This window comes from Neophocaena asiaeorientalis, unplaced genomic scaffold, assembly GCF_003031525.2.
Source record: "Neophocaena asiaeorientalis asiaeorientalis breed wild unplaced genomic scaffold, Neophocaena_asiaeorientalis_V1.1 scaffold19, whole genome shotgun sequence".
Classification (NCBI taxonomy): Eukaryota; Metazoa; Chordata; class Mammalia; order Artiodactyla; family Phocoenidae; genus Neophocaena; species Neophocaena asiaeorientalis.
The window spans coordinates 4,435,738-4,448,727 of NW_020173388.1; the positions used below are offsets into that span (position 1 = coordinate 4,435,738).

The following is a 12,990-nucleotide window of genomic DNA, read 5'->3' on the forward strand; positions in this document are numbered from 1 at the left end:
TTTCCTCAGCGTTCCTTTCAAAAGGAGGTCAAACAAGATCAGTCTTCCATCTTTCTGGAGAAGGAAATTAAAACTGTATCAGCTGGTGCCCTGGAGGAGGCTGCTTCGTGGATGTTTCCGCTTAAGAAGGAAAGTATGGAGAGGGATAGCAGAAGTCAGGTCACTCTGGAAATCAGAATGCAACAGCTAGGGAGTGACAGCAGGAGAAATGCATACGAAAGGGAGTTACCTTAGGACTGGAATTCCACAGGACAGCCAGCGACCTTCTAGAACTGTTAGAAATGTGGTGTGGTCAGGCCTCAGCAGCCCTTTCTTCTTAACCGTCTTTAACAGACAACTGCTTTTCCCTAAAAGGTCTCAGACCAGGTAGGAATTTGGAGAACACCACCACCATGAACCTGTGTTGCTCTAACATGCCCTGGGCGTTGGGCCAGGAGCTGAGGATGAGCAAGGGGACAGAACAGAGATGCTTGCACCGAGGTGGTGACTGGAGCGCTAGGACAGGAGGGAGGGGCAGAGAAGGCTTCCCGGGTAAGGTGCATAAGGGGTGTCCCAGGCAGAGCATCGCCACCGTCCAGCGTAAAAACCGGCATCCCAGCCTCTTCGGGCTGCCTGGCTTGCCATTTCCCTCCAGCTCCCATTCATTGCTTCCAAAGAAGGGAAGAGACTCGCCTCGTTTTAATTCCATTCTCCACTATCCCAGAGACCCTAGGGCGGGGGCGACGAAAATGAGTGGTACTCTGAGTCAGAAACTTGTGAAGGGTGCGCGGGAGCCGGCAGCGGGTTGGGAGTGACGCGAGGGAGGCCGGGGGCGGGGAGGTGACGCGCGCGGGGACCTCGCCGCCTCAGCCCACGTGTCCGCGAGATTTAAAAGTTGGCAGAGCGCGGGTGGGTCGGTCTGGCGGCCGAACTGGGCGAACAGCGCGCCAGGGACGCAGAGGCTCAGCCAGAGCATCGCTTGGAGCGCGGGCCTGTGCCGTGCAGGGTCCCGGGATGCTGCGAGCCGCGAGCCGCCGCCCCGGGCCGCCCCCCGGTCAGGTGGCCGCTGCGTCCCCGCTCCTCCTGCTACTACTGCTGTCTTGTTGCGCGGACATCTGCGGAGGTAAGCGGACCCCGTGCCTCCCAGGGCACCCGCGCCACCGCCTGGTCCCGCGCCGCTCCTCCCCGCTGTGATCGCCGCGCGCTCTCTTCCCTCCCTTTCTTGCCTCTTCTCTTGGCTTCTGAGATTTGCCACCCCCTCGTGCCGCAGGGCTCTCCAGGTTCTCGCTCTTAATCACAGGAGTGGGTCGGCGCCCCAGGGCAGCCAGCGGCGCAGGTGCCAGTGTCCGGGCTCGAGCGCGGAACTGGGCCTGGCCTAAATCCCCAGGCCGGGCAGCCTGAGGTCGGTGGAAACTTGTAGGGCTCCCTCGGGTAATGGGAGTTAAAACAGTGAAAATGAAAATGCTCTTCCTTTGACTGCAATCACTGGAGGGATTGACAGTGAAGCAAAACTAGAGTAGGTTTGATACTTCCCCTGCTGATGCGAGGTCAACTTGCAAAGTGCTCAACTTCCTTGGTGAATGAGCTCCTGTCTGTTCAGATAATCCCGAGCAATAACATGCCCAGTTCTGGCCGGATAGATGGGGAAAGAGTCAGCTCTGTGCCTCATAGGTTTTCAGGGACCAGATCAGGAAAAGGAATAGAGACCTTCTTACAATGCGGAGTTGGAGAAGCAAATGTGCAAGCCGGGCTTTCAGTCAGTGCTACAGCTAAAGCCAGTGAAGGCAGTTGTGGTTTGATAACAGTAGGGACTTCCTGAGCTTTGCTTAGAGGAAAGGTGTGGGAAAAGCAAAAGCAAGGTCAGGAAGGGGGGTCTGAAGCTTGGGAGACAGTGTAGAGCAGATGCAACTTGTTCCAGTGGAGAGATCACTTCCCTGTTCCCTTAAGGTTACCTTTCCAGGTACCTTGAGGGGACCATCCCTCATCTCCCAGCTCTGAGCCAGGGCCTCTCCAGTGCCAGCCACTGACCTACTAAGATCATGAATTTTCTAGCTTCTCAGCAGGTCCTCTTAGTTTCCCTCTGCTCTCCTTCCTGTCAGTAGGATAAAGGAGGGCTGACTGTTTCATCATTGCTCAGAATGTTAGGGACTTGAAACCATAACTGTAGGGACCTTTCTTAGCACATAGCCCAGCCTTCAGGTAGAGGTGGGGGAACTGAAACTATTATTCTTTTCCTAATTTTTTTTTTTTTTCTGTCATTGTTTTCCCCCTTTCCTTAAGGAACTGGAGATGTAGGGAGGTGGGAACACCTGTGCTTGAAAAGCAAGGTAATTTGGCTATGAAATCTAAGCAGTCAGAAGCTAGGAGACCTAAACTTTCTCCATCACATATTCAGCAGTGCTACAGCATGACTTATGCAAAGTAATATTAATTTTTTATTGGTAAAATTAGTTTGGTAATTTTTATTTACCTTATTAAGGAAGCAGATAATCATAGTTTAATTTTTTTCCTCTGTAAAGCAAATGTACTTTCCATGATGTTACGTACTATATGCTTGCAGTGATTTTTGCATCAGTGGGAGGTAACTTCTTTTTGGTGGGGAGGCAGGGGAATTTTCAGTCTTCTGGTGATTGAGCAGAAACTATAGAAAGCAGCAGCTGATTTCTTAAAAAGGCAAGTCTTGGGTTTTATTTTCAAAAGAGCGTATCTGGTGGTTGACCAATCATTTCATAAATATCCCCAATATTTCTCAAGCAAAGGGATGAGATACCTCTTTCCCTACACAGAGACCCCATAGACTACCCTTTTCTGTCTTCTTTCCCCTTCAGATCTGCTCTTGATACCAAAAACTTAATTTTATCTCTCTAAAAATGTGATGGGGAGGGAAGAGGGTGAATTTTTCCTAGTCTGATCTGCCCTAGTCCTGAGACCCTAAAGATAGCACTGGAGGGGAAGCATGACATACATAAGCAAAACTGGGAGATAATCTACCAAGATTAATCATTATACAACACGCAAGTGGATGTATTGAAAAACAACAAAGCAAATGCCACAACGCCAGAGGAAAAAAAAATCATGTCAATAAGTGCAACGTCCTTGGCAAAAATGAGTTAGCAGAGCATAAAATAGCAATGGGAAGATAAAGGACCAGCCACAGATTCGGTGGCTGGAAATGGTTTACTATTCAGAGAACATTAAAATATAGAAGGACATTTCCTGAAAGAGGGGCACATTTGTATATCTGCAACAAACTGTCACTTCATGTGGCCTCTGACAATAAGTGATCAAGTGCCCAAGACTAAATTAAGAAGTGTCTTTTCCTACTCAGGCCCTTATTCATGGAATAATTCTTAAAATTAAATTTAAAATTTAATTAAAATTTTAATTAAAATTAAAATTCTTAAAATTCAGTAACAGTTTCTGACTTCCAAACACTACACTAGTTAAGTACTAGCAATGAGAAAAGAAAATTGATACCACTTTTAGAATAATCAAGTCTGTTTTTCTTTCTCTTACACATGGTATATTTACAGATCACAAGTTGTCTATCCATATTATTTGCATTAGTTAGATTGTACAGTATAAGACTAAAGATTTCACTTAACTTGAAACTGATTGATCAAAAACAGTGCAGTTTTTAGGCTGTAGATGACAGCGGCACCGTCCCTGACAATACTTGCGAAAGTATCTAGTACGGCTATTTGATTAGTATAAAGCCCACATCTGGGGTATCTTGAGAGGTAAATCACATCAACTTCAGTTAACAAATAGACAAAGGGGGAAATTTTTTCCCTTATGTTTGGATTCAGTCATAGGATGTTAATGGTTTTCTATAAATTATAGATAAACATTTTGAAATTTTGGCTTCTCTAACCTTTTTACCCTGAGACTGTGTTTCATGTAAGAGCCCCAAAGTACCCCCTTTCGATTATATAAGTGCTTGGGACTAGGTTATACGTAATGGCAATTTTGGTGTGGCCCATGCAAGCTTGGGGACATGGAAGGAGGCAAACTCTCCATGCTCTTGGTAAGGCAGTAGGGAGGGGGAGCTTCCACTTTTACTGGAGGATGGGGGTTGGTCAGGAGAAGAAATAATAGGAAACTGTATTCTTTAAACAGGAATGACCTGTCAAACAGAGATTAACCATGGTATCTTGAGTGGAGAAATCAGAAGTACAGGCAGGTGAAGACTGAATCCAACACGTGGAATTCTTTGTGCATTTCCCTGCATCATACTTGACTCTGGTTCTCTTCAATCAAATACTGCTCTCTCCCTCCATTCCTCTTTCTTTTACCTTCCTATTTTTCAAAGCTGTGCACTCTTAGTAAAAACAGATGAGTAATGCATCCAAGCTGTAAGGAATGGGCCTATGGATTTTAGATTTTTTTTCATGACAACATTCATATACCCCTTTTGGAAATATTCAGACTTGTTAAAAAGGTTACCCCTAAAATGTTTATTTGAGCTCCCTAGTTCTGTCAAATAAGAGGCATCCTCTGTTTCTTTCTACAATGCGGTGCTCACTCCCCCTGGCTATTCACAGTTATTCATGGACCAGCAGCATCAGTATCACCGGGAAGCTTGCTAGAAATGCAGACTCTTGGGCCTGTCCCCGAATGACTGAATCAGAAGCTCATTTAAGTAAGATCACCAGGTGTTTTGCAGGAAAATTTGAGAAGCACAGCTTTATCCCCTCCTGAAAACAGAATCAGCTCAGAGTAATATCCACCAGACAACAGTGACTTGGGGATATACATTTGTGCTAGGGTGGGAAATATTTAATTGAGAAGTGTATAAGTTCATTTGTCCACCTTGAATAGCTGTCCCATGAAAGGGGATTCAAACAGATCACCTCTCTACTATGGACTACATGACCCCTGTAAGTTACTTCTAATGCTGGGTACAGAAAATGTAGCGAAATACTATTACTATTATTAGAACATAGATTAAATACTAGCACAAATGTTTGTGCACTCAAGGCAAGACATCTGAAAAGTGGTAGAATTAGAAAAAAAATCTGTCAGGATTTGGAGTCTGGTTTGAAATCTGCTTCTGCCATGTATATATTTTGGTGACCTGAGACAAATTACTTCATCTTTCCTTCCTTCAATTTCCTCATCTTAAAATGGGAATAAGTAGAATAGCTAACTTAAAAGGTTGGTATGAAGGTTAAAGGACATGATACATTTTATTTTATTTTATTTTATTATTATTTTTACTTCTACAGACAATTTTATTGACCTAGATTGAACATTTTAGAAAAACATTTTCTAAATGTTTACTGTAATGTATAGTTAATTTTCCCAATGTTAGTTAACCCTGGATTTTACAACTAAGCCTATAATTTTGTTACCAAATGTAATAAAAAGCTTTTAAAACCCTTTAACAATCAGTGGTATAAGTTTCACATTCTCCTGAATATATAAATTTGCTATAATTTACTTCTACTGATAACATTTGTATTGTTTCTAAGAGACCTTAACTCTTTATTTTCTGGAGCATATTATCATTAGTCACAAATAGTCTTTTTTTTTTCTGGTGATAAGAATGAATAGTAGGGGGGCTTCCCTGGTGGTGCAGTGGTTGGGAGTCCGTCTGCCGATGTAGGGGACACGGCTTCGTGCCCCGGTCCGGGAAGATCCCACATGCCGCGGAGCGGCTGGGCCCATGAGCCATGGCCGCTGAGCCTGCGCGTCATTTTTTTTTCTGGTGATAAGAATGAATAGTAGGAGCAGCATTTGTGAAACCGAATCTAATATGAAACTGACTCTTTCTTGTGAGTAAATTTGAATTTTGAAGCAGTAAAACGATAAGGTTTAATATAAAGCAAAATAAATTTTTTATGTTTATGATCTGCCAATTTCCCAGAAAAAGTTTTGTGGTGACTTTAGTTCTATTCCAGATAGGTTAAAATCACCAATGGACAACACATCTTTTATTCAGGTGCCATCTGAAAGTTTTAAAAATTTGTTGACTTAATATCACTGAACTGTCCACTTTAAAATGGTTAAAATGATAAATTTTGTTTTGTATATTTTACCACAATTTTAAAAAAATGTGTTGTTTGACCATTTTTAGTTTTTATAAAGGTATTATATTAGCATAACAATGAAAAATTAAAAAGACCACCTCTAATCTCATTATCCTATCAAGCAATATTTACATTTTTATTTTCTCTTCCTGTTGTCTATAAACATAGTTCCACATAGCTTCAATATAATTTTCCATTCTTATCTTTTCATACTAAATTTAAATTTTATGATTCATAGTTATACTTTTTTTTTTTTTTTTTTTATTTTTTAATTGCACACATGTCTATAAACCTAAAAAACAGGTTTTCTCTTTTTTTATACAGCAGGTTCTTATTAGTTATCAATTTTATACACATCAGTGTATACATGTCAATCCCAATCGCCCAATTCATCCCACCACCACCACCACACCCCCAGCTGCTTTCCCTGCTTGGTGTCCATACGTTTGTTCTCTACATCTGTGTCTCTATTTCTGCCTTGAAAACCAGTTCATCTGTACCATTTTAATAGTACCATGTCATCTGCAAACAGTGACAGCTTTACTTCTTTTCTGATTTGGATTCCTTTTATTTCTTTTTCTTCTCTGATTGCTGTGGCTAAAACTTCCAAACCTATGTTGAATAACAGTTGTGAGAGTGGGCAACCTTGTCTTATTCCTGATCCTAGTGGAAATGGTTTTAGTTTTTCACCATTGAGAATGATGTTGGCTGTGGGTTTGTCATATATGGCCTTTATTATGTTGCAACTCAGTGATTTTTAAGTAGACTTAAGGAGTTGGGCAGTCATTTGCCTATTAATGTTTTCTGTATTGATTTGAAAGAGTTCTATATTATAAGGATATTTACCATCACATTTTATTAAATATGTTTCATACATTTTGGAAGTTTTCATTTGTCTTTTAATTTAAATTAATTTGTGATTTATGGTAAGATAAGTTTGGATGAAGGTGATCAAAAGGTACAAACTTCCAGTTATAAGATGAGTAAGCACTAGGGTTGTAACATACAACATGATGACTGTAGTGAACACTGCTCTGTGGTATATTTGAAAGTTAAGACAGTGTATTCTGAGAGTTCTTATCACAAGGAAAAAAACGTTTTTTTTTTTTTGGTATCTATATGATGTGATGGATATTAACTAAATTTATTGTGATAATCATTTCACAATATCTGTAAGTCAAATCATTATGCTGTATACCTTAAACTTATTCAGTGCTGTATGTCAATTACATCTTCATAAAACCGGGAAGAAAAAAAGCAGAAGAAAAAAAGATCCTCACTCATCATAGTTAACGTGCTACAACATCATACCATTTGCATAAATTTTATCTGATTCTTCATCATCCAAATTCTGTTTCAGGATCACACTGGCAATACCCTGGAGGCATTGTCTTACTTGAAAAATGTTATTTCAGTTAGTTGAATATCATTCTTTACAAGATTTAAGTCAAACAAGGTCCAGCACTAAATCCAAACCAAAGTATATGTGTCTGTAATAAATTTCTGCCCCTGCATTATTCATACATAGTGGCATAGATGATTCTTCAAGCGTTCTGAATTAAGTACAATGGATTTCTCACTTTTTTATGTTCTGTCCTATAAGCCTTTTTGTACTTTTACTCCTCCTTAACAAATAAGGTATTGTTTCATCTCCACCAAAAAAAAAAAATAAATAAAAGTTGTGCAGCTATCACAATTTTCCATCACCCCCCAAATATCTGTTATGTCCATTTGCAGTCAATCCGCATTCCTACCATCAGCCCCAAGCAACCACTAGTCTTTCTATCACTATAGGTTTGCCTTCTCTGGACATTCCATATGAATGGATTCATACAGTATTTGATCCTTTGCATCTGGCTTATTTGATTTAGCATGATATGTTTGAGATTCATCTCTGTTGAAGCATATATCAGTAGTTCATTCCTTTTTATTGCCAACAATTTTCTATTGTGTGGATGTACTACATTTTGTTTATCTCTTTACCAGGTGATGGACATCTGCATTGTTTCTGCTCTGAGCTTATTATGAATAATGCTGCTATGTGCATTCATGTACAAGTTTTTGTGTAGACATATAAGAAATTCACTCTTGAGAGTAATGTCTTTGTAATGTTTTAAGGTTTATTTAATAATTATGTCTCTTTATACTAAGTCAGATGTTGAAATATCTAGTTGAAATAGGAGGGTAGTGATGTACAGTGAAAAATGAGAAATATCATCCAAAAGTAAATCAAAACTTTATCATCCAAAACTTTATTTTTAGGTGCTCCAATATTGCCTCAAGGATTTCAGCTGGAACAAGAATTACAATTGTGGAATGAGGTAAAGAATTATCCTTACGCAAACTAGTGGAAACTTTACCCTTTTTAAAATTATCACGGTGAAGTGAAATAATGTAATTGAGCTTTGGGACAACTGTGATTTTACTGACATTCTGAATTCAGAATTATTCTCTTTATCAAGTGAAAGAAGGAAAGATGAAGAAGAAACCAAAAATACAGTAAGTGGTAAATTAAGGTGGCAGAAATATGTCCTGATAATAGAGTAATTATAATAAATATGAATGTGCTGAACTATACCCCTTAAAAGAGATTCTCAGGCTGGATTTTAAAAACAGATTTAGCAATATGATCTCTGTAAGAGTCACACTGAAAGCAGAAAACAAAAAATGGCTAAGAATGGAAAATGACATACCAAGCAAATATAAACTGCAAGAAAATTGTAGTAGCAGTCTTAATATCTGATAAAATAGAATTCGAATGCACAAACCATTTTAACAGACAAAGCAGGATCTTATACGCTGATAAAAGAACAACAGAGCAAAAAGGTACAGCCATCATTAATATATATTAACAGAACAATCTCAAAATTTATTTAACAGTTGATAGAAATTCAGGGGAAAATAAATAAATGAACATTTGTAGTTGGATATTTTAATATTCCTCTCTCAAAACTGATAGTTAAAGCAAATAGCACACAAGTACATATGTCAAAGACCCAACAGTACAATTAATAAATTTGAATTTGAACTACTAGAAATATTTTTAAAAACCTGTACTAAACAGTATGAACATTCTTTTTGAGAATAATTGGGGCATTTTAAAAAAACAGACCATGTCTTAGAAGACAAAGAAAGTTTTCATCACTTAGGATCCATTTTAAATGTTTTGCAATCATAATGCAATAAAGTTAGAAACTATTAACAAAAGTATAACTTAAATATCCCATCTGTTAGGAAAATAAGTGGAATTTCGGTAAATAGCCCTAGACTGAAAAAGAATGACATTAAAAATATTATGAGTCAAAATTTGTATGCTACAACTAAAACAGTAACTAGAAAGGAATTTTAACTTCATATATATTTATCAGGAAAAAAGAAAATTTAAAAACAAATATGCGTAGCATTCAACTGAAAAATGTGGGAGAAAAGAACAACAGAGAAAATTCAAAGAAACAGGAATGAAGTAAATGATAAAAATACGGGCAGAAATAAATATTAAAAAGAGAGAGGAGAGAAAAACTCAACAATATTAACAAAATCATATGTTTGTTCTTTCAAAATGTTAATAAGTACTGGCAGTACTGACTTAAAAAGGCAGAGGAGAAGATAAAGATAAAAAAAGACATACACTGAAAAAGGGTAGATCACCAAGAAAAAGAGAGATTTAAAAAATGTTTTATACGATATTTGCTTTTCTTCTTCTGACTTCCTTCACTCTGTATGACACTTTATAGGTCCATCCGTGTCTCTACAAATGACCCAATTTCATTCCTTTTTATGGCTGAGTAGTATTCCATTGTATACATGTACCACATCTTCTTTATCCGTCCATACCAAGGGGGAAAGTGGTGGTGTGGGAGGAATTGGGAGACTGGGATTGACACATATACATTATTGATACTATGTATAAAATACACATCTGATGGGAACATACTGTAATAGCACAGGGAACTCTACCTAATGCACTGTGGTAACCTAAATGGGAGGGAAGTCCAAAAGAGAGGGGATATCTGTATGTGTATGGCTGATTCATTTTGTTGTGCAGTGGAGGCTAACACAAGCAACCATATGGTTTACATACCATATGGTTGTAAAGCAACCATACTCCAATAAAAATTAATAAAAAATAAAAACAAAAAAATTTTTAATGTTTTAAATAAGTATTATGGACAATTGACTGGCAAAGTTTGCACAACTTAGTAAATAAACTAAAAACTAGTGAATTGTGTCATGTTGGTCTGGAGTCATCATACTGGTCTAGACAAAAGTTATCAACTAAGGGATGGACAGTGGTGGGTCATGACTCGTAATTTAAAAAGTCCGTGGCTGCAAAGGCCCTATGGAAAGACCCCTTGTTATTTGTAGTTCTGAACCAGAGAGTTCATATATTCTGTGGTTCAGTTTGAAGGTCTGTATTCAAAACATGAACTTTAGGTCCAGTAACAAGGTAGTTAGAGTATAGATTTACTGCTTTACCTATCAATGACATCACCCTCTAAACTGATAAAGAAAAAAACAGATTGAGGAGACTCAGTGCCCCTCTAATCTGATGGGACTCCCATCCTGCGTTAGTCCCATAAACCCACAGATTTAGGGCATATCTCAGGGAGAGAAAAGAGGGGCACTGGGAAGCGGCAGCTGTTCTACTACCTTAAGGCGTTCTCTGCTCTAACTAGTTGAGTTATAGCCTTCATCTGAGGCAAGCTAATTCTTGCTACCATCAGGGTTAAATTCAGACATTTATCCTGACCCACAAGCCTAATTTCTGTGTGTACATATATATTCTCTAGAAGGCTATTATATCAAGCTGTTATTTTCTTTCTAGATAAATGGGATAATAGCTTAAAAAAAAAACTAGTGAATTGTACACTCTAAATGGGCGAATTGTACAGAATCTGAATTATATTTCAATAAGCTATTACCCCTGCCAAAGCATTATGGACAGTTATATGGTAATAATTTTGAAAACTTAGATGAAATGAATAAATTCCTAGAAAAACATCTGATGCCAAAAAGGTGCTATAGTAATACAATAAGCACTGAAGAAACAATTTCTTCTTTCCTTCTAATCATTGGCCAAAGGCCTCCAGTACTATGTTATACAAATAAATGTAACTAAAGCTTCTCCATAGGGCATAAATTTGCTCTAGAATTTTGTTATATAACCTTTACCTAGTTAAGGAACTTCTATTCTTCTCCTATCTTCCTAAGAGTTTCGTTAATCCTAAATAAAATGTGAACTTAATCAAATGTTTTATCTGCACCAATATTGAGATAAGCAATATGCCTTTTCTCCTTTAATCTATAATCATGATGAATTACATTAATAAATTGCTCGCTCTTAAACTATTAGAGCTAAGATGAGAATTCAGAAGAGTTTGGGATATAATACCAATATACAAGAATCAATAACATTTCTTTTCACTAGGAAAAAGTAACATGAAAATATTACATCATTCACAATGGCAACAAAAACTATAAGTATCTAGGAATTAACCAAAAATACACAATGGCTTATGGAGAAAAAATTAAATTTTAATAAAGGAGTTAGAAGATAATGTGAATATATGGAGAGACGTTCTTTGCTTTTGGAGGGAACAATTAATTTAATGTAATAAAAATATCAGTTCTACCTAAATGAGTCAATGTAAACCCCATAAAATCAATGCAACCCAATCAGAATTCCACTTAACTTCTTTTTGGAAAGTTTATAAATTTAACCTAAAATTGATGTGGAAAAATAAAGGTCTACAGATGGCTAAGGAAATTTTAAATATAAAGAGCTAAGAGCCAGAACTTGCCCTACCAGATTTCAAGATATACTAAGAAATTGTACTAATAAAAAAGGTATGGTGAGGGCGTAAGAATAGATGAATGAACCAGTGGAACTGAGACTAGAGCTTGGAGAGTTTAGCAGACACTGTCAGTGTCCTGTCATATCCCTTTGTCATTCACCATTCTAGCACACTCCAAATTTACTGTTTCTAATTGTGAGCACCTGTGACTCTGCCTGTTTGGCCTATGCTCAGGACAGACCAGAAGTGCCTGGGACCAAATGCCCCCACCACAGGAATAGCCATCAGTTGGTGACCCAAGAGAGTTGGTGGATGAATACCTTAGCTGCCTCTCCCCTCAGGTGGGATAACTCTGAGATGTATTCTGCATTGTGTCTCAGAGTACCCCAGGCAGATTGATCCCAGTTACAATGGCGGTAACCTGCTTGATAACATACCCTTGATTGGATTCCTTCCCTTCCCTGTTTTACTTCTCCACTCTTCTACCAGTGCTTTTTGGGTTAACTTCCAAATGATCTACTCATATCCACATCCTTATCTCAAGGTCTGTTTCTGGGGGAACCCAACCTAAGACAACCTGAGACAAATGCATGTGCACATAAACTTAACTTATAGTAGAAGTAACACTAAAATTCAGAGGCAAAAGGACAGATTGTTCGGCAAATGAGGGTTGAGAAACTGGCTCACTGTATAGAGAAACATAAAATTAACACCCCATACAAAGGTGGGCTCCAGGTGGATTAAAGGTCTAAACATACAGGGTAAAATTATAGAGTTAATAGGAAATATCTTTTCTATTAGAAAAACATCTTTGTGAGCTAGGAGCAGGGAAAGGCTTCTTTCCACAAATTTTAATAAGTTTTTCCATAAAAAATTTCCATAAGTTTTTCCATAAAAAACTTCCACCATAAATTATAAGGCCAAAAACTTCATGACTTGAATTACATTAAAAGTAAAGATTTCTGGGCTTCCCTGGTGGCGCAGTGGTTGAGAGTCCGCCTGCCGATGCAGGGGACGCAGGTTCGTGCCCCGGTCTGGGAGGATCCCACATGCTGCGGAGCGACTGGGCCCGTGGGCCATGGCCGCTGGGCCTGCGCATCCGGAGCCTGTGCTCCGCAACGGGAGAGGCCGCAGCGGTGAGAGGCCCGCGTACAGCAAAAAAAAAAAAAAAAAAAGAAAAGATT

The 12,990-nt window shown here is 38.6% G+C and overlaps 1 protein-coding gene across 1 annotated transcript in view; it reads left to right on the forward strand.

Moving 5' to 3' along the window:
* Positions 1 to 993: 993 nt before the first annotated feature.
* Positions 994 to 12,990, forward strand: part of NMU (neuromedin U) — a 37,481-nt gene continuing 25,484 nt past the window's right edge. Inside the window, exons 1-2 of the mRNA XM_024746745.1 lie at positions 994 to 1,102; positions 8,274 to 8,332. Coding sequence (XP_024602513.1) covers positions 994 to 1,102; positions 8,274 to 8,332 — 168 coding nt within the window. The remainder of the gene's footprint in view (positions 1,103 to 8,273; positions 8,333 to 12,990) is intronic.